The following is a 25,222-nucleotide window of genomic DNA, read 5'->3' as shown; positions in this document are numbered from 1 at the left end:
TAAATCGAGAACACAAATCATCCTTATGGATTATACTTAAAGAACGAACCTTTCCTATATAAATGAGAACTTTCAAATCAAAATCTTGACAAAGAATCAACCACTTGAACATCCTTAAAATCAATCATGAACTAAAATTTATCCAATCATCACCAATCCTTAAAGGAAGTTCAACATATAAAGAATTTTAGTTCATTACTTATACCTTTGATCTAAGTATAAGATTTATAGGATATTATTAAGTTCTATTACTGCGGAAAGCCGAAGGATTGAATCCTTATATAAATATATAAACCTATGCAAGGGATAAATTACAATTCTCGAATCTGTAAGGGTATTCAATTATTTCCTCTGTTGTTTTTTTGTTTTCCTCTTCATTTTTTATTGTTCACCTTTCAGTTTGATTTGCCGTGCATTGTGGGCGGATTTTGCCTTTCCTATGAATGAGCCTGAACCTGCTGGCATGCTATAATTTTAATGAGTCTGTGTGGCTTCTAAGCCAAGGAGGAGAGTATTTTAGTTTTTGTAAACCAACAATTAGATGAGATTTAGCAAAGCTGCCATTGACAGGCAGGAGAACCGGAGGGACAACTGATTTCAAAAGGTTGGCTCTCTCCCCCTGTAATTTTTGGAATGTTTTTAAACCAAATGAATGGGTGACTGGCGCGGAATGTCTCATGCCTGTCAATCAGTTTGAAATATGTACGTACATATATAAATAATTGGTTTAGTTGAAAGAATCTAACCAAAAAAAATTGATCTCATTAGCTAATCTATCCTTAAATCTTCTTAGATCGTATTTGGATTTGAGTTTTTCAGTTGCTCTAGACTTTTCAAATGATTTAAAGTTAAAATAGCAAAAGGATTTTCCAGTCAGTAAAGTAAAATATCCCAGATTTCTTCTTCACGTTTTTGATGAGTAAAACTCAAGTTTTATGTTATATTACAACCTGACGGTATATATGCACATTGTTTTTATATGTTACAGACATTTCATGAAAAAAAAAAAAATAATCCATTTTTACTGTGCTGTACGACTTCTATATATGAAGCTGCGGTAGATTTTATATACATCAGGAAGGAGGGGAGCATATCTGATTTGAATTTTTATAGTACTATATTATTAACCAATATTAAATCTAACTGGTTATGCTATGTTCTTTCAGCTTTGAGTATGCGGTTTTAATTGCGGATTATGAGAACGAGCCATTTTGGCTTTTAGCCATTCGTCCGCATGCCTTTGCTTGATATGAACATACATATTGGAACGCGAACGGCATTCCTTGGGGCAGTGGGGACAATTGTATAGCTGGAGACCCGTATGAATGGCCATATGTTCATCCAAATTTCGCTGTTGTTTGAAACTCTTATCGCAATATGTACACTGTAGATTTGTGGTCAATTTATGGGCATATTTGATATGGGCACGCAATGCTGTGCGAGATGTACAGGTTTTGGAGCAATGTGGACAAATCGTGTCGGTATTGTCATGGGTAAATCGATGTAAACGCAAGCTGTGCTCATTTTTTAGCCAAACACCGCAAATGGTGCACTCCATGGCTGGTGCAACCACACCCTGATGCTCAAGCAGATGACGCTCAAATGATGGTTTGAATTTAAATTTCTTGCCACAAATATCACAAACGTGTGGATGAAGATCTTCGTGTATGGATTGTTTGTGACGGCGCAGGCGATGGACATTGGCAAAGCTGCAAAAAGAGTGTTTTTGAGAGAGAGAGAGAGAAAAAGCATGAAAAAGAGCGAGAAGAAAATGGTACTAGAATCTCTTACCTCTTTTGGCATATATCGCAACTATGTTCCAATTGATCCGTATCATGTTTGGCCAAATGATTTGACAAACGCCGCTCACTGCTAAAAGTTCGCTCACATTTGGGACATGGAAATTTCAACACTTTGCCAATTTGATCCACTTTATTGTGCACGGTCTCAATGTGAGTGGCCAGATAATCCTGTGAATTTAGCGATTTGTTGCAAATCGAACAGCTAAATAAAAATAAGTCATAGTTGTAATTCTCTAGTTGCTCCTTTTAACAAAGAAAAAAATAAAGGTAACTCACGTAAAAAGCTTGGGATTGACATGCTTTCGTATGTGATCCATTAGCTTGGAGGCCCTTGTGAATATTTTATTGCAGCATTTAATATAAAACTCCCGCTGATGCACCTCTTGGAAATGCGTCTTTAGTTCGGATAGGAATTTGCCACTAAAATCACAGAGATCACAATTGGCACTCATATAGCTGGCAATGACCTCCTCATATCGTTTGGTCAATTGGGCCCTAGAGCAGCCTTTTGGTTTGCGCTCCAATGCCGCTTGGAGTTCGCTCTCCTGTGTTTCAGTTGGACTGTCCCGGCGAGCTGGTTGAGCTACCTTGCGGCGACGGTGTGACAATGATTTATTGGAGCAATCTTCATTGAGTAAGTCTTTCAGTTCCATGGCAAGACTTAGGCGTTGTTTGTTCTTCGTATATTTTCGTTTGGGCTTGAGGTTATTGGACTGCATTACTAGTTTAACCAAAGGCTCATCTAGATTAAAAACCAATTTTTATATCAAGTTAAATAAGTGAAATTAGATTTTAATCTTACCATCCGAAGAATCATCTTCTAGTTGTTCTGCATCTACCATGTCTGCTTCTCCAAATTCACTTCCACTAGCCTCAATCATGGGTTTTTCGTCTTCCCCATCCGCATCCTCTCCGTCTTCCTCATCTTCGTTCTCATCAGAGTTATAGTCTGGCTTTTGTTTTTTAATCAACACTGATGACATCTCTTGTTCTAGCTCCTCGTTCTGCCCATCGACATTAACATCCAAGACGCTGCCCAGCAGACTTAGATTGTGCATATCGAGCGGCAGCGGCTTCTCATCCTCATGCATATTTACACTCACTACGGGCAATTCATCAGCATTAACGTCGACCACATCCATATCCCCAACACCTGAAGACCATTTCATGACTCCACAGTCTACATCCACAGTAAGAAATTCCTTTTTTAAAGTTCCCTGTTTTTGCTCCACCAACTGCCAAAAGCTATTGAAATCCTCCAGGTGCTCGCAGCATACGGTACAAACGCTGGTCGAGATGCTGTCATCCGGCATAATCTGAAAACGAATTTAAAATCAATTTTGCTTTGTCCTCTCCTCCACCATGATCTTACCTCTAGTTGAAGAAATTTAGCTATCATCTTGACCAGCCTCGTCTCCGCCAGAGTTTCGTTGGTCTCAAATAGGAAAACGGCAGTGTTGGCATTTATGCTCCGCAAGCACAAACGACATATCATCGTTTCTACTCAATCTCTACACAAAAAAATTAAAAACCATAAAAGAGATTTCGCTGTTTCTCTTATTATTTTTTCTATTTTGATTTTTTTTGTTTTTTGTTTTCTTGTAATAACAATAAGTCAATTATTATCTACATTCATGTTCCACAGTTGGCCCATGCAAAGAGTTGGCAGCGCTGTATTTAAAATGTTTACACGTCTATCGATGATTGCATTCGCTTCAATAGTGAGATTTTGAAAACGTTTTTGAGTTATAGATAACAGATAAATATTTCAACGCCTATTAAGTTTTAAAATGTAAATCAATTATCTGAACTTTAATGCCTTTTGTGACACTGACAGTGTCATTTGAACTAACTATCGTCTGGCTCCACTCCTAATAGTTTTCCATATCTAACGACACTTTGACATCGATAACGCACACTCCCAGTGCGTTGCAGCCCTTATTCCCATCGCCAAATTTATCTGGCTAGATCTGGCAACGCTTGCCGCGAAATGGCAAAAAAATAATACATACGATTTTAAACTAACTGGACAATTACGTATTACGTGAAAACAAAGCAAAGCAAGTTATTGAAATATTTTTATTACTACCCAGCCTGCTGCAATCGGGCGCCTAAAATCAATTCGTGCGTACGTGTGTGTGTGTGTGTGTGCAACAATTGAAATAAAATTCCAATTTGAGAAGAAAAAAGTGTGATTCAAACGAGTTTCCGTACATCATTTTCTTCTTTCCTCTCCCTTCCTAACCATACACTTGCAAAAAAAAGAAGCAGAAGAAGAAGAAAGACGACACGGCGTGAGAGGGAGAGAGAAAGAGCCCACAGCCAGCACAACACAACGTCAAACCAAGAGTCGAACAAGAACAGAGAAAATCAAGAAAATTGAGGGAGAGAGAGAGAGCAGAAGTAATCGAGAAAAAATTTAACTAAAATCCAATAGAATTGCCAGAATTTGTCATACGCCTTCGTTTACGGAGCTGCATTCGACAGTAACAACAAAAATATATAGCATTTTAATTTGTTTGGTTAGATTTGTGTATTTGGCCGAGTGGAAAAAGAAAAAAAGGAGCCAAGGAGCAACGAACTTGGGTGTAAAAGGGTAAGCGCTACTCTACATATGCCGCCTCGTTCTCTTGCGTTCTTTTGTTTCATGGAAACAAAGCAAACATTCATAGAATTTGCTAATCTGTTTATACTAAATGTTTAAGTTACAAATTACATGAATAAAAGCAGCTGCTGTTGTTTGCCAGGCGGCAAATTTCCAATTAAATTTAACTTATAGGAAATTTTGGTCTACGTTGGAAATTTATTGCTTGAGAATGCCATGCAGCGCAAACGTTCGTGTTATCTCGCTCTAGCTCTTGGCCAGCCAGGCAATAGAAATTTGTTGGTGGCGGGTAGCGGCAACTGCAGGTTTTTTTTTTTTTTTTTGCAATGTTTAAGTATTAAGTGTGCATGCGTGAATGTGTGTGTGCAATTAACAAAACCAAACAAAAGAAAATAGGTTCGATTTTATTTCGCTCTACAATTATTAGGTTCCACATTAAATGATTTTAATTATTTATTTATAAAGTATTCATCATGTATTGCCAACATTTCAATTTTTTCTGAAATAATTTTCATGTTTTCTGACGATATGGCAACGCCATGGCCACACTCATACACATATGAATACATACATATATACATGCGAAAAGAGGTAGAAGAAGCAGCAGCGGCAAAACTTTGTTAAAAAGCAAAAATCGAGAGAGACGTTTTTTGTTAAACAAAAAACGGGGGAAAAAATTAGTACGTTACATTACGAACGTAAGCATTTTATTCAACTTCCTTATTGTGTACCTGTGTGCGTGTGTCTATATTTCATTAATAGCGAATGCTAAATTTGTATATATTTGTATGTATGTATGTACATACAAACAATTTTTTTGTGCTGCATTTTCCCCCAAACCATTTACTAGTGGCCGTGTGTGCGTGTGTGTGGCGTTTGAACGGTATATTTTACAGTGCGTTTTTTTCTTTTTTTTATTTTATAATATTGAAATACAAAATTAAAGATTAAATAATAATTAACTTGTGCTACTGTTTATGCATAGCGACGTGTAGTAGTAAATTTGTTGGTATTTCATAAAAAAGCAAAAGAATTGTTGCCAAGCATTACAAAAACAAGAGCCCTTGCTTTTGATTGTCTTTGTAGCTGTGTGTTGTTGCTGCAATTGTCAGCCATTGTTCTCCTGCCTCCAATTATTACAAGACGCCACCGCAAAAAAAAGAACACTTCTTTCGCAGCTCTTGCCTACTGAACGCGTTTGATTTGTCTAGCCATCTCGCTCTAGCACTGGTCTGACTTGCCAACACTCAGGCTTCAGGCTAGCCTGCTCACACGCACAAATACGTGTGAGTGTGGGTGGTGTATGACAAGATTAAAAGAGGGGAGGAGAGGGCGATTCGACTTCATGGCTTAAACCATGCAATATATCAAAACAAAAAAAACCAAAAAAAAAAAATAAAGAAGCAAACATTTTTAAACAAATGATTTTCTTTTTTTAAATATTATTTTTCTCTCTCTTCCCTTGTGGGAGGGACCCTTGCTTTTATTTTCAGCTCTACATAGAAGACTGAAGAAGAGAAAATCCTCAAACAAATAAACAAAAAACGATTGTCAAACCGCAACAGCAATAATAAATACAACAAAAGCCAGTGATCAGTGTCAGCAAAAGAGAGGAACGCGGCGGCGGCGTCAAGGAAGCTAACGCTAATGAGGATCTATTGGCAGCATGAGTACACTGGGGGAAGTAGGGGAGAGCGAAATGCCAAGCCCAGATTTACAGCGTTGGATATAAATCGCATGTATAAGAATAGTCGTGTAAGTATCCAAAAAAAATTACGAAAATTGTCAAGAATGGGTTTAATCCTTATAATATTAAAGGAGTGCGAGTGAAAGAGAGAAAGAGGGACTGGAAAAAAACAGATCAACCTATAGTAGAGAAGCTGTTAGTAGATTACAGCAGGGATGCAAGAATCTAATTTTGTTTTACTTGCTTATTATTAAGAGATGTGGCCACACTGGTTACACATTTTCCACTAATTATTATTCCTTTTTGTCATCCTTTTTTTTTTTTTTTTTTTGTCAAATAATTACACCTCCACCTAAGTATATCCCGACCAAGTCTCCTGGCAAAATCAAATTTTTAGCATATTAAACTTGAAATTATCTTTAATTTGGGCCAACTTCGACTGACATAGCAGTTGGTTTGCATATAATAAAAAAAAAAAAACATGTCTGGTGTTTTTTTTTTGTCTATTAAACTCATAGTAAAACATCATACTTTTATTTTATATCTATTGATGAATTTATCTATTTAGAACAAGAGTCACTCCAGATTTGCTACGAGCCCTACTCTTTATTTTTGTCGAGACATTTGATTGACCATTTTGCTTACATAATGTCGACTTTGGACACAACAAGAGTATACAATCTCCGTGGTTTTAAATTAACACTCATATTTAAAGTTGGAGCTCATGTATGAATATTTGTTTGTCTTTTTTATCTAATGTACATGCAGGGCGAATCGAGTGAACCATCTGCACAAAAAAATCAAGTGCCGCGTAAACATGGAATGCAAATTTTGGGTAAAGTGCCGTCCGCTAGGCGACCACCAGCCAATTTGCCATCCCTAAAGGCCGAGACCAATAACACGACCAGCAGTACCAGCAGCAATACCAGCAGCAGCAGCAGCAACAGCAGAAGTAGCAGCAGCAATAACAACAATCTCCTAGCCGCAGTTGAAGGTGGGTTAGGAATTCTGAAATTCCTTTCGTTGTGTGCATAGTTTGTATATGTATATTTTTTTGTTGTTTTATTTTGGAAATCGCAGGAGGAGCCACAGGAGCAGGTGGAGCGGGCCCAGCAGGATCAAACACTAGCCACAGTAATAGCACTGCCCACGGTGTAGGCGGAGCAGGAGGAGGAGGTGCAGCAGGAACAGGAGCTGCAGCAGGACCTTTGCCCACGCATCAACAACAGCAGCAGCAGCATCATCCACATCACCAGCAAAATAACTCCAAATATAATAACAGTAACAACAACGCTTCGTCAAGTAACAACAGCAACAACAACTCGAGTTCAAACAACAAAAACTTTAAGCTTATAAATAACTCCTCGTCGGCAGGAGGCGGTGGTGGTGGAGCAACTTCATCGTTAAACTCGCCCAAGACATGGTCAGCTATAACCACAGGTCACGAGCGTGGCACAAGCCATCATTATGGCCGTCAAAACCAGACTCAGGCTCAAGTGGTGCCACATTATCAGAGTCCGCAATTCCAATTCGAATTCCCCACACTCGATGGCACAGTTGGTGGTGGTGGTGGCGGCGGCAGTGGCGGTGGAAGTGGTGGTGGTGGATCACAAGGAGCATCCAATTCAGGTGCAGGCTCCGGCAAGGGCAATTACCAGATCCAGCATCATCACCATCAGCAACAGCAGCAGCATCATCCACATCAGCAGAATCACCATCATCACCATTCACAGCAGCAACAGCAACATCATCCACATCATGGCCATCATCGAGATTATCATCACGGCGGAAGCGGCGGTGGCAGATATGGCCATCATTCGTCATCCTCGCATCGGGATTACAGAGATGGGAACGACGACGGCGGAGGCGGTGGTGGCGGAGATCTCGGCGAGTTAAGTCTGCGCCCGCAGAACGACACGGCTGCTTGGCTTCAGCAACAAGAAAAGGCAGCGAAAGAGGCAGCAGCAGCTGCGGCAGCCAACTCAGAGTTGGCCCTGAACCAACAGGGCCAGGGCCACCATCAGGGCAATGGCGGTCCAGGTGGTGGGGGCGGGAGTGGTGGTGGAGCTAGCGGAGGAGCCGTTCCTTTACCCATACTATCATTAATGCCCTCATTTATGCGCAGCGGCGGTGGTCCACTTCCGGCAGGACAAGGCAGCGGCTCAGGTGTTGGTGGCCAAATCGAAACATTGTCGCATGCTGGTGGTGGTGTTCAAGCGCCATATCAGAATGGCATAATGGTGGGCACCCGATCTGCCTCTCCCTCAATGGGAATCGCTGGCAGCTCATTTCGATCGGCTGCTGCCATACCCAAAAGATCCACAACACCACCAATGCTGGGTGGCGGCGGCTCGGCTACACCTCCCCAGCCTTCCCTTCATCACCATCATCATCAACACCACCATCATCAACAGCAACAACAGCAACAGCAGCAACAACAACAACAGCGGCAAGAAAACGGTCGCAAGGATAAGGACTATGTGGTGGAACCAGAAGTGGCCCAAATGCAGCGTCCCATTATACGTGAAGAGGACTTGGAGCGTTTGAACGCCATTGCCAAGGATGATAGCTGGACCAAACAGGATGACATTGATTATACCAAGAAACTGACATTCTCCGATGATGAGTCCACACCAGATGATCATCAGGCTACAGCATCAGCAGTAGCACCACCTGGAAGCGGCAAAATTCAATCAAATGAACGCAAAATTCTCTCCTCATCAATTTCCTCGTCTTCATCATCGTCTACCTGGCAGGCGAACACCACGGAGTCATCGTCTGTACAAGAACAACAGCAGCATCCTCCAGAGGTGGTTCGCCAACAGAACGGTCATCGCGGTAGTTCTGGCAATGTCGCCGGTGGCATAGCTCTAGATGCTAGTGTATATGAGCGTGTCAAGCAGCGCAAGGAGGAGGAAGAGCGTCGCGAAATGGAGCGTAAACAGGCGGCAGCTAAGAAGCTACAAGAGCTCGAAATGAAAATGAAGAAAGCAGCGGCGGCGGCAGCAGCAGCGGCAGCCGCGGCGGTGGCATCTCAAGAAGGGGGCATACCTAATAGCTCCTCTTCAACTGCATCGATATCCTCTGCCAGCGAAAATGCCCTGGCAACGACCACTGCTGTCGGCGGTGCTCTAAGCAATCATAGCGAAGATGAAGCTGGCAGTGGTAGTGGCGGCAATGGAGGACAGCGTCGTCCGCGTGGAAGCATTTCGAGTCTGGGTAGTGGAGTATCCACTGCAGTAAGCGGAGGCGGAGCTGGTGGCGGCGTTGCAGGAAGTGCCGCCTCAAATTCATCATCCGGTGGCGGTGGCAATGATTATGGCCAGAAGCCCGTGTTTTTAACCCATTTCCAATCGAATTTACCACCACGATTTCAACGTCAGCAGCAGCAGCAGCAACAACAACAACAACAGCTTCCACGACTGGAAAAGAGCGCATCGGCGAGCAGCGCTTTTGACAGCAGCTCCCGCTACTTGCAAAAGGGCGGCGTCGGTGGCAGCAGTGGTGGACCAGTCAGTGGCTCTACCAACTCGAATTCCAGTGGCGGCCGGAGCATATCTGGTGGCTATGCCCGTGGTGCCAGTGTGGGTAGCTATGGCAGTCGCAATCGTCATGATAGCTCCAGTGCTGACCAGGATCAGTGTAGTAGCAATGCATCGGCAGAGCCACGATTCACACGCAATCAGGATTACAGACAAGCTCAGACTTTGCCTCGCAGCATCTCAGAGAATTCTCATCGTAAAATCAGTGTCTCTTCATCGGGTGACGATGGCGTCGTTCTTGGAGGCAATTCATCCTCTTGTTCATCCTGGGCCGAGCAGACAGCCGATGCCGAACAACAGAAGCATCATCGACATAGTGAAGAGAGTTTCTCATCAAGCCATAGTCATGAATCGGCTGTTCAGATAAAGATTCTGCAACGTCCGGCTAGGCAGCCAAGCTTGAGTGAGGAATCGTCCCCGGGATCGGCGGCGGCGGCGGTGACGACTGCAACATCCACCTCCTCTTCTAACAGTAAGCAACAGCAACTTACACCGTCCTCACCCCAACAGCAGAAGCAGCAACATCTGAAGCAGCAGGAAAATACCATAATGCCCACACAAATTCTGCGTAGAAGTGCGGAGAATGATAAACTAGAGGATAAGCAGCAACAGCAAATTTCCATAGGAGAAGAGAAGCAGACATCATCTGACCTATTGCTGTTGGACCAGCAGCAGCAATCTGGTCGTACGTCACTTTCCGGAACCGTTGCTTCCAAATCATCTGGAGCCCAATTGCAAGATGATGAGAAATTGCATTCGACAGCAGGTGGCGGTAGCTCTGCTTCTAAACAGCGCCCCAGCCCTAGAGGCGGTGGTCCTATTGGGCGAGGAGGACATAGCCGTAACTATGTAGGTGTTGGCGGTGGCTCCAGCAGTGGTGGCGGTGGTGGCAACAGCAGCTATCATCGTGGCCAACAGAGCCGCAGCAGCAGCGATTGGAGTAGCAATCGTAATACGTCAAGACGCTATTATGGCAGCGGTGGAGAACAATCTGAGCAATCGGAAGAAGTGGAGGAGGAATGTTATCGACGCAGTCCCAAGGATCAAGCAACTGCATCAACCACTGCCGCCGCATCTGCCGCAGTCTCATCTTCATCGAATTCCTCTGGCTCAGCGACAAAGGCTGGCTTTTCGCCACGGGGTGAACCATCACGCCGTGGACGCGGTGGCCTCACCAGTGGCATAGGTCCGGGCTCAGCTCCTGGCTATCGACGTCAACAGGGTGGACCATCTTCATCGTCATCAACTACCACCACATCATCAGCATCAGGTGGCAGTGGTGCCCCAGGCCGATCATATGGACGATTGGGCTATGAGGAGTATAACAAACAGCAACGCAATTCCGAATCCGATGCGGATTTGGATAAGACCAAACAGAATCAATTGGCATTAAGTGCGGGTCTGAGTAAGGCCCATAAGGAACAAGACCACAAGGATGCGATTGAAAAGAAAAAGAAGGAGGACGAGGATAAGTCTGTCGCTGCCGCCTGTTCAGCAGGGGCCGCCCTCCTTTCCACACAACACACTGCCCTAGCCAAGGATGAGCAGGCGGGCAAAGAAAATCGCCTGCCGCCGGGATTGGCTGCAACATCTGCAACCACAACAACAAACACAAACCCTCCACTGGGAGGGGTGACAACCGGAGCAACTGGTGGACCAACTTCAGAGTCCATAATCTCGTCGTCGTCATCGTCATCCATTGCAACAGCGTCATCGGACAAGCTTAAGATGCCCATGGCCATTGGCGATAAAGTGAGCTTGGGTGTGGGCGGCTTGGGAGTAGTGCCCACTCTTCTTGACGCTGGTGCTCCAGTCAACACAATTATTTTTGAGAACTCCACATACAAACAACAACAACAGGCAGCAGCTGCTGCTGTTGTCACCAAACCCAATACACTTGGCAGCGTAGTTGGGAATGGTGGTGGTGGGGCGGGAGGAGTTGCTTCCGTAAATGTGGACAGTCTCTCCAGCGCTTTGTCTCAGATGAGTTTTTGTGGTAAACCATCAAGCAATGCCGTTGAGGATCAGCAGGATATGAAGCTGGGCTTCACCTTTGGCGATGATACAAGTGCACCCAATCCGCTCAAGGTAGTGGATGTGGACAAAAGTTCATCGGCAGCTAGCCAACATCAGCAACAGCAGCAACATCAACAGCAACATCAACAGCATCAGCAACATCAGCAGCAACAACAGCAAAGTAACTCCACGGCCGATCTCAATATGAAGATAGCGAGCGTGAAAAAAGTTTGGGAATCTGCAACGCCTTTGGCGGATAATGCGCCCAGTCAGGTGCAGCAGCAACAGCAGCAGCAACAACAACAACAGCAGCAGCAGCAACAACAACATCAGCAACAACAGCAACATCAAGTGCAACGCGAGCAACAGCAGCAGCAACAACAACAACAGCAGCAACAACAAGTCCAGCAACAAGTCCAACAACAAGTTCAACAACAGCAACAACAATCTGTTCCAGAGGATTCCAGCAATCATATGACAGCCGCCTCATTTGTGGCAGCTGCAGTGGCTGCCTCACAGCAACAGATGCCACCACATTATGCCATTTCGATCCACCATCAGGCGCCACCGCAGCAGCATCCGCTGTCATCGCCAGGTCCTGGCCATGGTGGTCATGGCCATGCTGGACATGGTGGTGGAGGGGCACATGGCGGATATGGCGGCGGTCATGGATCTCCATTCGATTCCGGCTCTTTGGATCAGCAATTCCAGCCCGATGATTATCCTAGCCCACAGCAGCAGCAACAACAACAACAGCAGCAGCAAGCGCAGCATCCGCAACAACAAAAGGTCAAGCATCATGTCTTGGGCATGTCTCCACCACCCAGCCAACAGCAGCAGCAACCACATCCTCCTCAGCAGCAGCAACAACAGCCGCCCTTCTATCAGGCTTCACCCCAGTTTAACGTCGGCGGCATTTCAACAATTCCCAGTCCACCCGCTGGCCACCAGTCCGCTGTGGTCTTCAACTCCCAACCGATTCCGCCGCCCAGGTCGCAGGGTGCCAATCTGTATTCATTCCATTCGATTGAACATTCGAGCACGCCGGCCGCCTATTCTGCAGCCGTTGCGGCAGCAGCATCAGCAGCTCACAATTTTCCGGGGCATTATGCAGCCGCGGCAGCAGCAGCGGCAGCCGCCGCAGCTGGTGGACCATTCAATGCGTATGCCATGCAGACGCCACATGGCGGTAATATGCCGCCGCCGCCGGCAGCGCCAACGCCCGACATGTACCCGAATCTGTCTTCACAGTTCCGTTTGGGTGGCGGGCCATCGGTGGGGCCTTTTGGGCAACCACCGCCACCGCCCAATTCCCAGCAACTAAGCAATCCGAACGGATCGGTGGCCATTATCTCATCAAACAGCAGCTCGATGATGTCTTCTGGTGCGGGTAAGGCTGGTCCCAGCCAACAGAGCATCGGGGCAATCGGCTCCAAATCTGTGGGAGGCGGCGGTGGTGGCGGACCGGGTGGTCTTGGTGGACCAGGTGGTCCTGGCCCCGGTCCTGGACCATATGCAACCGCTGCCCAGCAGTATATGAATCTTTATACCGGCCCACCGCCAAGTCAGCATCCCGGACAAGGTGGACCATTGGGCGCCCATCAATTGCAATCCAATAGCTACTACTCGAATTCAGCACCCGGCGGCCCAAATGGACCCCAGTTCTATGGCGGTCCACCACAAGGTAGCGGCGGTGGCCAAAACTATGGACTATACGGCGGCCACCAAGGTGGTCCGCCGCCAGGCTCCAATGGACCACCACCTGGTCCGCCGCAATCACAGCATACCATGGGCAATTTCAATGCGCAGTTCATGAACTCGCAGCTATTGACGGCGGCTAACATTAATCAATACCGCGGTGGACCCAATCCCGGAGCGACGGCTTATCTCAAGAATAGCCAGGCCCAGGGACACATGCAGGACTCGGTAAGGCGATAAGAGAGACAAGAGAGAGCACTACTAAAGACAGAAAACTAAAAAGAAAAAACTAAAAGCAAGAACAATATGTGAGATGATGACTGAGAAAGATTCGATGACGAATGAGAACAATGATATGTTTTTTCCAAATTTTGATTTCCTGTTATCATCAATTCGAAAGCAATAATTAGTAATTTTTGTAATTCGTCGATATCACAAAATGTTTCAATTACAAATTGTAATCAATTAATAGTTTATATATATTTTATTCTTCTGTTTTTTGAGTTTTCTTCTTAAAAAATTCTATATTGGGATGGATGCATGTCCATAAATTGGTTTTTGTGTTGCTTTTAAGCCGTTCTTTAAAATTTATTTTTAGAGAAAGAAAGATAGAATATAGACGTTAAAAATGGGTTTATTTTGATCAATAATTAATATGAAGGGTTCTAACAACAACCTTAAGGATAAGGACTTTGAGTTCAGTGATTGAAACTAAAACAACTTTTTAGTTAAATTATTTGTTTATTCTGTAAATATCTGTATGGATTGCAACGATGAGAGGATCAATATGAAGAGATTCACTTTCGTACCAAATTTGTGTTAAATCCCTTATATTTCTCCTGATCTTCCAGATGGGCAGACAACTGAAGAGTCCACTGAGTGCTGACATGAGCCTAGGCCTAGCTAAGCAGGTGCAGTCGCAGCCAAGTCCGCCGCATCATAAGAACTATGGCGGGGTAAGTGTTATTTATATAAAGCAAAATTGAAAGTTTCTTATTTGCTTGTTATTCCTTTTATAGTGGGATCTACAGAACCAGGTGCTGCAGCAGCAGCAACAGCAACAATCTCAACAACAGCAGCAACAACGCCAAGGCGGTTCAGGTGGCAATGGACCACCCAATATGAATGCCCTGGGTGGACGCGGAAATGGCCCGGTGGGAAGCGGCAATGGAGGTGGTGGCGGCGGCTCCCAGATTGTTGGCGGCGGGGGCAATGGCGGTGTTGGAAGTGTGGGTCAAAGCGGTGGCGGTCAGGGACGATATCCTACCCCTATTCAACGACCCAACAATTACCCGCAGCATCCACAGCAGCAGCAGCAACAACAGCAGCAACAACAACAGCAGCAGCAGCACAGGGATCAGGCAGCAGCGGCGGCAGCGCAGCGCGCTCAAAGCATGCGCCAAGTGACAGGTGGCGGTGGTGGTGCCGGCAGTGCCGGTAACAACAATGCTCCCGTTGGACCACCCGGCGCCAATAATGGTGGCAATGGTGGTCCAGGTGGGGCTGGTGGCGGAGCTGGCGGTGGCGGATCATCCGCATCGGCGGCTGGGAATCCTTCCCAGCTGAGCAAGCCGTATTATGCGAACAACACCGGAGGCGGTGGCGGCGGTGGTGGAGCCAATCGCGGCGAATGGCATGCGAATTGAAGTGTTCATTCTCATATATGACGGGGTTGCGCCCTCCCTGCGCTTGCCCCTCTATAAAAAAACAAAAAGCAAAAAGAAGCAGAATAGAAAAAGAGAGAAGAAAAGCTCAGAAAGCGGGAGATGGTTGGCACTTCTTTTGCTTTCTCTTCTAATCCTCCAAGCTAGAGCAGCTCCCCTTGTTCTCCGCAGAGACAGACACCACAACCACGCAACATACACACACACACACATAAAATACACAGACATACATATATACATGCGCATAAATATATACAGAGATAGAAATCGAACGAAATGAAATATTTACTTATCCAAAAAAACAAAAAAAAAAAAAAAAAAACAAAAACTAAGCAAGAAAACAAAAACTAGCGAAAGCGCAAAGGAAACAAAAAAATTAAAAAACAAAACAAAAAGCATAGAAAAATACGCGTTAAAAGAAAAAAAAACATACATACATGCAGTAAAAGAGAGCAGAAAAGAAAATTAAGAATTAAATTATTAAAAAGAGAGAGAGAGCTGAAAGAAAAATCAACAACAACAACACACACACACACCAACAACAACAACATGAATAAACCAAGAAAGAGAATGATATACATATAATGATGACGTAGATGAAAAAAGGCAGAGGCCAACAAATTACATTCTTGGTTAGAAAAAAAATTGTTGAGCATCTGTCACGCCCCCCTACAACGGCGCCACCCTGCATGAAGATGGCAGATAGTATCAATCAACCAGCAACCGACCAGCAACAACAAACAGACACAGAGACACACACACACACACACACACAAAACACACATATATATATGCATAAAGTTTACATTATTTACATACATACTTACATATACATACTACGTGCATACATACATACATACATACTACGTGCATACATACATACATACATAGCAGAGTGTATTTTTTGTCAAACAAATTTACATAATTATTAAATTTAAACATTTATATACATACTACTATTATTAATACTTATATACTTATGGTTTATTATTATTTTATTTTTTTGTTTGTCTTAGAGTCTCTCTCTTCATTAATGAAAACGAAGCAAAAAAAAAAAAACCGCAGCAACAACAACCATAAAGCTCTAGTTTTTTTTATATTTTTCTTATAATTTGAATTTCTTTTCTCTCTCTCTCTCTCTCTCTCTCTGTTGTGTTTTTTTTTGTGTGCATCTAGAAATCGACTAATAATTCTAATTTATGTTTATGCTATAATACAATACAATTAATACATATGCATATACACACTACCACTACTACATTCAAAAAAAAAAAAAAAAAAAAACACCTATATATATATAGATATATAAATATATTTATATTTAATATAAACAACATCAGAACTAAAAGTATTCCAAATCACAATCTATGTAACTGTGTAGAGCGCGGGAGACACAGACAGGCAGATAGAGAGAGAGAGAATGCAAAAAAAACTTGCTTAAACTTATGTATGTTCAATGAATGCCAAAATAAGAGCTACTACAAAAACATTTGATTCGCCACAATTCAAACTATCATGCATTCAACCGATTTCGGAGTTCTCTTACCAATAAGAGTTAACGAGCAAATGAGAGCAGAAAAAAAAACTACTACATGTTTGATTTTACCTATTTTTTTTTTTTTGATACGCATACATATATATGGTTTAGTTTATACGAAAGAACCAAATTTCAATAGCTAGTTAGTGTTTGAAATTTTTTTTCAAACCTTAAGCTTATAAATTAGCTTAATTTTTTTCTTTATAAACTCTAGTGACTTCTTCGTAAGCTTGAAAGTGAAATTACATATAAATATTGGTTTACTGGTTCTCCGTCTGCTGTTCTCAACTCTGATTAATAGTGTTAGTAATTTTTTGTATTTATTAAAATGAAAAAAAGCCAAGTATTATGAAAAAGTGAAACGATATTTTCGAAAAAATTTTATAGAATCAGATTTGAGAACATTTCTTTTTCGTTGCGTCATCTATAACATGCTACTTGATATGATACAAAAAAACAAGATTTTGTAAAGTTGTGATGTAAAAATCTCGTCTCGTTTAGTGAGTGTTCAGCGCAAATCGCACATGGACCGCTGCCATTAAACTCAAAAGGTTCGATGTTGGGGTGGTGGGAAACGGAAAAGGGGGGCTGGCAGCAATTATTCAGTATATTGAACAATCCAAACAAATTCATGCTCAATTTAAAAAAAAAAAAAAAACAAAAAAACAACCAGAGAAGAGAATCGAATTGAAAAAAAAAAACAATGTATAATTCATTTTATATAACTGTAAAACAAAGGATTATGATTATGTATTGCATATGTATTTCAATATATATATATATATATATATATATATAGCAACATTTTAAACAAAAGAAAATACCCTCACAACCAATACATACAGAAGTATATATATATATATACGGAAAGGAAAGAAAACAGTATAAGAAAAATGTAGTTGGAAAGAAAAAACCCAATAGAAGGCGCACTTTTTGCTAGACTGCTGCTGCTGCTAAACCATACATATACATATATGAAAAGTAACGGAAAATCCCTCAGAAATCTTAAATATGGTAACTCCAATTTTTCAAACACACACACACACACACAGACACATGCATAAGAACAAGAAGATGAAACAAAAACTCTCACTCACAAAAAGAAAAAAAAAGTTTTGCTATGCCAGGCAAAGTTTAGTTATTAATATAATTAACAAACAAAACAAATTAAAACAAACGGAATAATAAAAAGAAAAGCAAACGCTTTGCTAAATTACACAATACAAAATACAATGTAAACGGTATATTATATAGCATATATAATTGATAAATGATATAAAGAGGAAACAAAAAAAAAAAAAAAAACAACATTAATTAATTTATACCTTCATATATTTTAAACGCATATTTGTTTTTTTTTTTCTCTGCAAATCACGATAAAAAAGAAAAAAAAAACATAAAACACAAAGGAAAAGGAAACAAAAGACGAAAATATGTAAACCATTTTTACATTCAAATTTCATTCAAATTAATTTTTAGTAATATTAAAATTTCGATATTTCGATGAAAAAAAAGAAACAAATATAAAAATAAATAAATGTTCAAGAACGCCGCGAAGCAAGAAGCAAGGGGTACATACATAGTAGAGGTGGTTTCTCTACATCGGATAAAAAGTAAATAACACAAAAAAGAAAAACATTAAAACTAAAGAGAATCGGAACATTTAAAGCGAGTTTGAAATGAAATAAAAACTTTAAATAAAATATTAAAACGAAAATAATATAAAAAAAAAAAAAAAAACGGAAACTAACTTTAGTGTATCGGTAATACTACATGGCTTATATTCAAAGTAGGCAACATGAAATTTGATACAAATATTCCATTAGGTTTTCCAGTTTAGTTCCCGAAACTTGCTTTTGGAAAGTGCTTACCTGAAAAATCGCAACGTATTTGCCTTAACCTCGGTTTTTGCTCTTATGGTAAATTTTTAGAGAAATTCTGAAAGATATTCGACAAATGTGGTTCAAAAATGTACGGCCAATCCTGTCAGAATTCAACAGTGTTAGGAAATTTGTAAACTCGCAATGCACGAATCTATAGGAATAATACGGTGGCTGAACAATATGTTTGGTTTGGCAGATCTATGCATTTACCTACAATATTTCTATTTTAATTGGTTTTGCAGAGTTATTAGAGTCTGAAAAGGACGACAACCTGCTTGATATTTTTAATGTTACATAATATGGAATTGATTTCAGTAAATTTCATGTGTTGATGTTGTTACAACTTATTTATTCCTTGCTCTAAACACATTTAAATCATAAATCTCTTTAGTCCCTTAGATGACAATGTGATATAAGGGATGTTGGAGATGGCGGTGTATGCCACAATCTACATCATTAACATTTGCTCTACTTCTTCTTGGGCTTCAGCACTTGGTAGGCAATCACCAAACCCATCACAGCATATGTTGCCTTGGCCACCTGCAACATGTAGCAGACACGACATAAATATGGAAAATATTGCATTAGAAGTTATAGGAATTGTCGATTGATGAAGATTTTTCAGTGTTATGCATGTACTACTTACATTGGCACGTCCAGCCATGGTGGAGCCATTGAAAATCTTTGACAGGCCGGTCAGTTTCTCACCTTCGCCAGCCATTCTGTCAGTGATTAACAGGGATTTTCGTTGGCGAAAATTTAAACTTCAGAGGTTATTATCTTTTACTTACGTTCTAGTTATTTGGTACCTCGCGGAATTACAGAACAGAATTAAGATGAAGAGTTTTACGGGCTGAGGTTATACAATAGTGTTGCCAGAAGTAACATTTATATGCTGGCAACGCTGTTAAAAAATCGATAATTTATCAATATTTGATATCGATTTGCTAGTGGTATGAGAATCGGTCCTTTTTTTGGAGATTGTTCTAAACTTTTATCCTGCAAAACTTATAGTGAACTGTTATCTGGCCAAATCGGTTAGTGAATGCAAATTAAAATAAATGTACAAAAACCCAACGTTAAAGGGAAACGGAAATTTTATCATCTATAATAAATAAGTTCACAAAGAAAAAGTGAGACATAAATTTTCATAGTTTTTCTCTTTTTTTTTTTTTCTTATTTTTTTCATTTGTATGTATGTATGTATGTATATCACTCAATTTTAGTTGGGCAGCATCCCGGCCAACGAAGTCGCCAACTGGTTGGACAGTGATTTCGGAAATTTAATAACAAAATTCAAAATCAGTGCGCCCCGACGTGAGTTATCTTTGGAGTGGGGCAAGCCGCGTCCAGGAAAACGTTTTAATGTATCCGGCTGGATAACTTCACCTATTGTGCTACAGGTAAGTATCTCTCCACGCAAAGTGGTCACTTCAAATGCGGCACCGCACAGAGCCTCCTTCAGCGAGATGTGGACCGTATATTGAAGGTCGCTACCCTCGCGACGAAATTTCGGATGCGGTTTATCTCGTATTATGAACACTATGTCGGCAGGTATGCGATTAGGCATCTGGTCACCCTCTGTCTGGAAAGTGATCTTGGTGCCCGATTTCCAGCCTGGTTTAATTACGATATTAAGAACCTTTTCCTCCTTGCGCGGCACTCCACTGGCCAAAGATATTCTTGAGATTCTCACGCGTTTCGTACAGCCGGAGTCAATGTCTTCGAGCGAAACGAACAATTCATGCTCAATCGGTGAATCTTGGATAACACGCCTCGATTCTGTACGGCGAAAGGCGCCTCCCAGACCGCGGCCTGGTGTAAACTCGTTGTCGGGCATAAAAATATCCTCAATATTATCGTTGAATAACATGGTGAAGGGATCGGCAAAACCGAAAAACTGAGCAAATGTTGCCCGTGGATCACCATGAAACTGATATGTATTACTGTTGCCATTATGGCCACTGTGGTCGCTCTGCTCTCCGGGAATACCCTCCTTAAGTCCATCCTCACCGAAGTTGTCGTAAATATCACGCTTTTTCCTGTCCGATAGCACTTCATATGCCTCAGCCACCTCCTTAAATCGTTCCTCGGCCTGGACGCACTTATTTTTATCCGGATGATATTTCAAGGCTAACTTGCGATAAGCCTTCTTGATCTCATCTTCTTTGGCGTTGCGACTAATGCCGAGTATTTTGTAAAAATCCTTGCCCATGTTACCCAGTCGGAATGAAATCGAATGGCGGTTGCTACCCAAGGTTTTATGACTTCGAAATACAAAAAAATCTAATCGAGTGGGAATAAAAAAAAAAAAATAAGTAAATAAGAGACATGAATTTATAAAGGCATGCCAACTGCTGCCGACTTAGTTATTTTATTTTATTTATTTATTTTGAAACTTTTTGTTGTGTAACGGCCCGCTAGAAGCTAACGTTTGAATTTTTCATCTTTTTAGCTTTTTGTGTAGAGATTTTTTAAAGAACAGTTGGCAACCCTGTACACTGTCAGATTGTTTTCAGTGATTCGGTCACACTTGAATTGCGAAATTATTTCACTTCTCAATTCGAGAAAACTGAATTTGTCGCTTCGTTTTGGATTTTTGGCCAGTGAAAAAAATAAAAAAGAAAAGAATAAAGTTGTGAAAAGAAAGCAATTAATTGAGCAGGTAAGTCATAAAACAAATGATTTATTTCATTTTTAAATACGGCTCGTATTAACATAAAAGTATTTTGTGCAAAAAAATAAGCCGGCATTTGCGGGGGCGGCGCCGGCGGTGCCGGGTGCGCTTGCAGAGGCTGCATCGAGCCGTGTTGCCTTAGGTTTTGGTTTCTGTCCCGTCCCGTGCGTTTATCTGTCCTGTTGTCTGTCTGTTTGTCTGGCACAGGCGCAGGGGAGCATGGCAACAACAAAAGTTCAGTTGCAGCTGCAGACACACAGACACACACATACTTGCAAAAACACACGCATACATATGAAAAAATAACTAGTTTTTATTGTTGCTTTTTTCGTGTCTCTTTTTGTTTTTGTTAACCGAATCCGAATCCTCCACCAAGCAACAGCAGCAGCAGCCAGCAACTCATTTGAATTCCTCTCTCATTGGATCAGTCAAGTTCGGTCCGGTCTCTCGGTGTCGTCTCTCCGAATCGTTTGCCACCTCCTTCTGTTCTCCTCTTTTGCCAGTTCTCGACGACGCATACCTTTGCACTTGGAGTCGTGTAAGAGGAGTTTGAGCCCGTTTCAGTTAGTTTTAGTTACATACTTAATTTTTTTTTGTTTAATTTCTTCTTTTTAATCTCTTTTTTTTTTTTTTTGGTGTTTGTGGCCGGTTTTTCTTACGAACATTTTTCGTTGTAGCTCATCCGCGCACCCGTCGTACCCGCCGCCCTAAACACACCGCATCTATCGTTGCTGTTGAGAGCAAAAAGACAGAGAGACAGAGCAAAAGATGTTCACCATGGAGAATGCTGACGAAGTTTTACAGATTTTGGAGCGTTACACACGTCTTAAGCAAAAGGAGATCCCCAAGGAGCTGGAGGATTATCTTCAGTATGTGGCCAAAACCGGGGATACTATCTACAAGTGGTCCACCCTGAAGCATTTGTTTCGAGAGAAGTTGCTAAATGTGATAAAGAATTTCAATGAGGATTCACCACTGTTGGAGGGTAAAATATGAAACGAAAACATTTTTCAATAATACCTTAAAAAATTGAGAAGGAAAAAGCAATTTTATGATAAAGATCAGACGACGGAAAGACTTCTTCAAATTTATGGAAGTCCTTCTAAGCTTAAAACATTTTTCTTTTATATCTGTGATGGTTCTTATCTCCTGGTCGTGTATTCAAACAGTTAAGTCCATCTGTCATCCGCCCTGTGGACCAACTAGATAGTTTTTTTTGTGTTTAAAATGAACTTCAAAGAAAAAATTTACCTAGAAAAGGATATGTTGTTGTTATGATTGTTTATTTTTCCTTCTCGTTCTCTCTAAAAGTTCATACGTTTTGCTTACTCATTGTGATTCTCTCTCTCTGTCTGTTTCACATAGAAATTCCCAACTATCCGAATGTGGACCCATTTAATTATGAGACCATGAAGTCATCGCTTCTGGAACGCTTGGATCTGTTCAATGCAGCTCCATTTACAGTGCAGCGTTTATGTGAGCTCCTTATTGATCCACGAAAGCAGTATTCACGCATTGATAAGTTTATGCGAGCTCTGGAAAAGAACATATTGGGTAAGTCACACTTCAATTTGAGGATTTGTTTATTTAATTATTAAAACTTTATGCTTTTTTGCAGTTGTTAGCACCATTGATCCGGGTCGCAAGCGCACAGAGAGTGAAAATGGTGACTCCTTAGACTCAGTTGTTAATGGTGATCTGTCTTTGGAGGTTAATATTGATATTGAAATGGAAAATGAAAATCTCTTCAATAATGGAAATGCTGGCGAAGAGAACTCGAGTGGTGCTAATGCTGGCAGAACTGCCGTCATGTCACCTTGCCGACGTACTCTCCCAGATGAGAGTGAACAGCCTAAGGCTAAAAAAGCCAAGCTTGATGTGAATGATGATGAAGAGGGTGGATCGGATGCCACAGCGGTTGCTTCTGCCGGTGATGCTTCTGCTGCTGTTGCAGCTGGCGATGATGCCAAGTCCAAGAATGACAATGATAATAACGACGACGAGATTGATTCTCGCCCTCGCCAGGAGCTGCCTGAAATTGCAGAGCCCGATGAGGAAGTTGAAGGTGGTGATGAACTGAAACTACCCGGAAAGCAGCTTAAAGAGCATGTTGACAAAGAGGAGATCCCTGCTCCAGATAGCCCAACAGCTGAAGAAGATGCACCAAAAGCTGACGAAGATGTGAAACAATCAAACGATGACGATAACGAAGAGAAGAAGACCAAATCTAATGACACTGAGGCAAATTCGCCACCAGACGAAGAGATAATCATTGAAAAGCAAGAAATTGAGGAAGACGAAAAAACAGCCAAGCCAAAAGTGGTGGAGGAACAGCACGAAAAAGTCAAGAATAAGAATACAAAATTGGTGGTGGATGCCGCTGCCGCTGAAGAAGAAGAAGCTCCATCTGCAGAGCAGGTTGAAAAGGAAGCAACTAAGACTGAGGAAGAGATAACTAAAACTGCAGATCAGGAGAAGTCGGCGGTTGACGCCTCCGAGGCCAAGCCAATTGTTGAGAATAAGCCTGTGGCCGCCGTCGCAACCAGTGACAAGCCCAACGAAGAGGCTACCGCTAAAGATGCCGCCACTGCAGCTACCAATATTGAATCCAAGAAAAATATTACTGAAAAGACTGAGTCCCCACAAAAGAAGGTGGTGGACAATGATAAGAAAGTTGGCGAAAAAACAGGAGAAGAGAAGAAAACCAAGGAGGAGGCTACTACTGATGCTGCCACCGCTGCTGTGACCGAAGAGCCCACTAAGATACAGAAGGAGGGGGATGAGCAAAAGACTGCTATTGAAGCTGCTAGTGATGATGGTGCTAAAAGCACTGATACCGAAGATAAGCCAACAGAAGTCGTAGTCGCTACTCCACAATCACCAACAAAAGAAGTCGGCGGCGGTGACGCGGCTGCAGATCCGGCTGCATCTGATGCTGCTTCTTCAGTTGCTGAAGCTGCGGCAACTGAGACCACCCCAGCACCAGTAGCACCAGCCCCAGCAACTGTTCAGCCAGAACCACCGACTTTGGCTCTGAACGATCAACCCATGGAGGATACACCAGCCGATGAAGACGTCGCCCAGAATTCATCGGCAACCGCTGCCGCAGCTGTCGACGAGGAGGTGGTAATGGCTGAGACTCCAGCAACTGGAGCTCAAACCACCACAAACACCACCACCACCACCGAAATGGCCACCGATGAGGCTGGCGCTACTGGCAAAGATGAGCCTGCCGCCATGGAGGTCGATGACACCAGCCAAGAGGTGATGGATCAGTAAAATTTCAAACTCCTCCGCCGCCTCATTCCAAGTATGCGACTCTATTGATAAATAATCGTAACATTCAAATAACACACATATATATATAAATATATAAAATAAGACACCATCTCCCCCCAATGCCCCTCCCCACCACCACCCATCACCCGTCATCCGCTGTAAGTGAATCCCCATGGGTTTATGTTTACCGCCTAACAGCTCTCAACAATGACTGAGGAGATATCATCACACTCGATAACACACAACACGCGGACATCAAGGCCAATTTTCCAATTCATGTTGGTGAGAATCTCACCCATCTTTTACATGCTGTCGTCGTCATGTGCTTCTACTTAACGATCTGTTACTGTTCAGTTTTATCGTTCCATCATCCATAATGTCCCCATCACCCCTCAGCTACCACCCTCGATAAATTGTAATCATTGGTCGGTCCATGTCCCTGTCTTTGTTGTTGCGTAATTTAAAGACTTAAATATTTATAGAACAAACGACTCCTTTTGCGGGGACTATAATACGAGAAGCACAACTCCTACTTCCTATATATTTATATAATTTTAAAACATAGAAGCGAATTGAGCAACAAATGTTTCAAACAAAAAATGCGAAAAAAAGAAAAAAAAAAATTGAAAATAAATAAATTATCTAAACAAACTTAATAATGTCAGTGAAAATGATTGATTAGCGATCCGCACTTAATGTCCTTTATTTAATTATATTATTTAATATTGCTGAAATGTTTGTAAGGGGGGTGAGTTAATTCAAAGATTATCAGGATTTTTTTGGTCAACGCGTGGTTCTTGATGACCTGCATCGACTGACAATAATAGATCCT

At 42.0% G+C, this 25,222-nt stretch overlaps 5 protein-coding genes across 7 annotated transcripts; 2 read left to right on the top strand and 3 right to left on the bottom strand.

Moving 5' to 3' along the window:
* Positions 1 to 931: 931 nt before the first annotated feature.
* On the bottom strand, positions 932 to 3,467 carry LOC137586688 (transcription factor grauzone). The gene is made up of 5 exons (XM_068302818.1): positions 3,175 to 3,467; positions 2,605 to 3,118; positions 2,079 to 2,544; positions 1,792 to 2,004; positions 932 to 1,709 (listed from the first exon to the last, which is right to left on the bottom strand). The coding sequence occupies exons 1-5, from the start codon at positions 3,295 to 3,297 to the stop codon at positions 1,163 to 1,165; spliced, it is 1,863 nt and encodes a 620-aa protein (XP_068158919.1). The 5' UTR covers positions 3,298 to 3,467; the 3' UTR covers positions 932 to 1,162.
* Positions 3,468 to 3,787: 320 nt separating this feature from the next.
* nocte (no circadian temperature entrainment) lies at positions 3,788 to 15,986 on the top strand. 3 transcript variants are annotated; one of them, XM_068302798.1, is made up of 6 exons: positions 3,788 to 4,398; positions 5,901 to 6,162; positions 6,863 to 7,088; positions 7,175 to 13,578; positions 14,202 to 14,306; positions 14,370 to 15,986. In XM_068302798.1, the coding sequence occupies exons 2-6, from the start codon at positions 6,055 to 6,057 to the stop codon at positions 14,994 to 14,996; spliced, it is 7,470 nt and encodes a 2,489-aa protein (XP_068158899.1). In that variant the 5' UTR covers positions 3,788 to 4,398; positions 5,901 to 6,054; the 3' UTR covers positions 14,997 to 15,986. The 3 variants fall into 3 exon arrangements, with proteins under 3 accessions (XP_068158899.1, XP_068158901.1, XP_068158900.1); XM_068302800.1 differs by lacking the exon at positions 3,788 to 4,398 and adding an exon at positions 4,997 to 5,087; XM_068302799.1 differs by lacking the exon at positions 3,788 to 4,398 and adding an exon at positions 4,997 to 5,105.
* A 2,767-nt stretch (positions 15,987 to 18,753) lies between these two features.
* On the bottom strand, positions 18,754 to 19,347 carry Neb-cGP. The gene is made up of 3 exons (XM_068302839.1): positions 19,226 to 19,347; positions 19,081 to 19,156; positions 18,754 to 18,974 (listed from the first exon to the last, which is right to left on the bottom strand). The coding sequence occupies exons 2-3, from the start codon at positions 19,153 to 19,155 to the stop codon at positions 18,903 to 18,905; spliced, it is 147 nt and encodes a 48-aa protein (XP_068158940.1). The 5' UTR covers position 19,156; positions 19,226 to 19,347; the 3' UTR covers positions 18,754 to 18,902.
* An 88-nt stretch (positions 19,348 to 19,435) lies between these two features.
* On the top strand, positions 19,436 to 25,041 carry PPP4R2r (Protein phosphatase 4 regulatory subunit 2-related protein). Its single transcript, XM_068302816.1, has 6 exons — positions 19,436 to 19,567; positions 19,661 to 19,837; positions 20,890 to 21,099; positions 21,789 to 22,096; positions 22,477 to 22,665; positions 22,730 to 25,041. The coding sequence occupies exons 4-6, from the start codon at positions 21,880 to 21,882 to the stop codon at positions 24,388 to 24,390; spliced, it is 2,067 nt and encodes a 688-aa protein (XP_068158917.1). The 5' UTR covers positions 19,436 to 19,567; positions 19,661 to 19,837; positions 20,890 to 21,099; positions 21,789 to 21,879; the 3' UTR covers positions 24,391 to 25,041.
* Positions 19,586 to 20,804, bottom strand: LOC137586701 (dnaJ protein homolog 1). The gene has a single exon (XM_068302831.1). The coding sequence runs from the start codon at positions 20,647 to 20,649 to the stop codon at positions 19,657 to 19,659; it is 993 nt and encodes a 330-aa protein (XP_068158932.1). The 5' UTR covers positions 20,650 to 20,804; the 3' UTR covers positions 19,586 to 19,656.
* Positions 25,042 to 25,222: the final 181 nt, after the last annotated feature.

Source organism: Drosophila tropicalis, unplaced genomic scaffold (genome assembly GCF_018151085.1).
Source record: "Drosophila tropicalis isolate 14030-0801.00 unplaced genomic scaffold, ASM1815108v1 contig_158, whole genome shotgun sequence".
NCBI lineage: Eukaryota > Metazoa > Arthropoda > Insecta > Diptera > Drosophilidae > Drosophila > Drosophila tropicalis.
This window is presented reverse-complemented; position numbering and strand designations above follow the sequence as displayed.

Excerpts from the sequence above, each read along its gene's own strand:
- LOC137586688 (XM_068302818.1), bottom strand. The coding sequence starts at position 3,297 with ATGATATGTCGTTTGTGCTTGCGGAGCATAAATGCCAACACTGCCGTT. Across the intron at positions 2,545-2,604 it reads AGAAGATGATTCTTCGGATG|ATGAGCCTTTGGTTAAACTA; the intron begins GTAAGATTAAAA and ends TTTTTAATCTAG. Across the intron at positions 2,005-2,078 it reads GTCAATCCCAAGCTTTTTAC|CTGTTCGATTTGCAACAAAT; the intron begins GTGAGTTACCTT and ends ATTTTTATTTAG.
- nocte (XM_068302798.1), top strand. The coding sequence starts at position 6,055 with ATGAGGATCTATTGGCAGCATGAGTACACTGGGGGAAGTAGGGGAGAG. Across the intron at positions 6,163-6,862 it reads GCATGTATAAGAATAGTCGT|GGCGAATCGAGTGAACCATC; the intron begins GTAAGTATCCAA and ends ATGTACATGCAG. Across the intron at positions 14,307-14,369 it reads ATCATAAGAACTATGGCGGG|TGGGATCTACAGAACCAGGT; the intron begins GTAAGTGTTATT and ends TTCCTTTTATAG.
- Neb-cGP (XM_068302839.1), bottom strand. The coding sequence starts at position 19,155 with ATGGCTGGCGAAGGTGAGAAACTGACCGGCCTGTCAAAGATTTTCAAT. Across the intron at positions 18,975-19,080 it reads CCATGGCTGGACGTGCCAAT|GTGGCCAAGGCAACATATGC; the intron begins GTAAGTAGTACA and ends TACATGTTGCAG.
- LOC137586701 (XM_068302831.1), bottom strand. The coding sequence starts at position 20,649 with ATGGGCAAGGATTTTTACAAAATACTCGGCATTAGTCGCAACGCCAAA.
- PPP4R2r (XM_068302816.1), top strand. The coding sequence starts at position 21,880 with ATGTTCACCATGGAGAATGCTGACGAAGTTTTACAGATTTTGGAGCGT. Across the intron at positions 22,097-22,476 it reads GGATTCACCACTGTTGGAGG|AAATTCCCAACTATCCGAAT; the intron begins GTAAAATATGAA and ends TGTTTCACATAG. Across the intron at positions 22,666-22,729 it reads TCTGGAAAAGAACATATTGG|TTGTTAGCACCATTGATCCG; the intron begins GTAAGTCACACT and ends GCTTTTTTGCAG.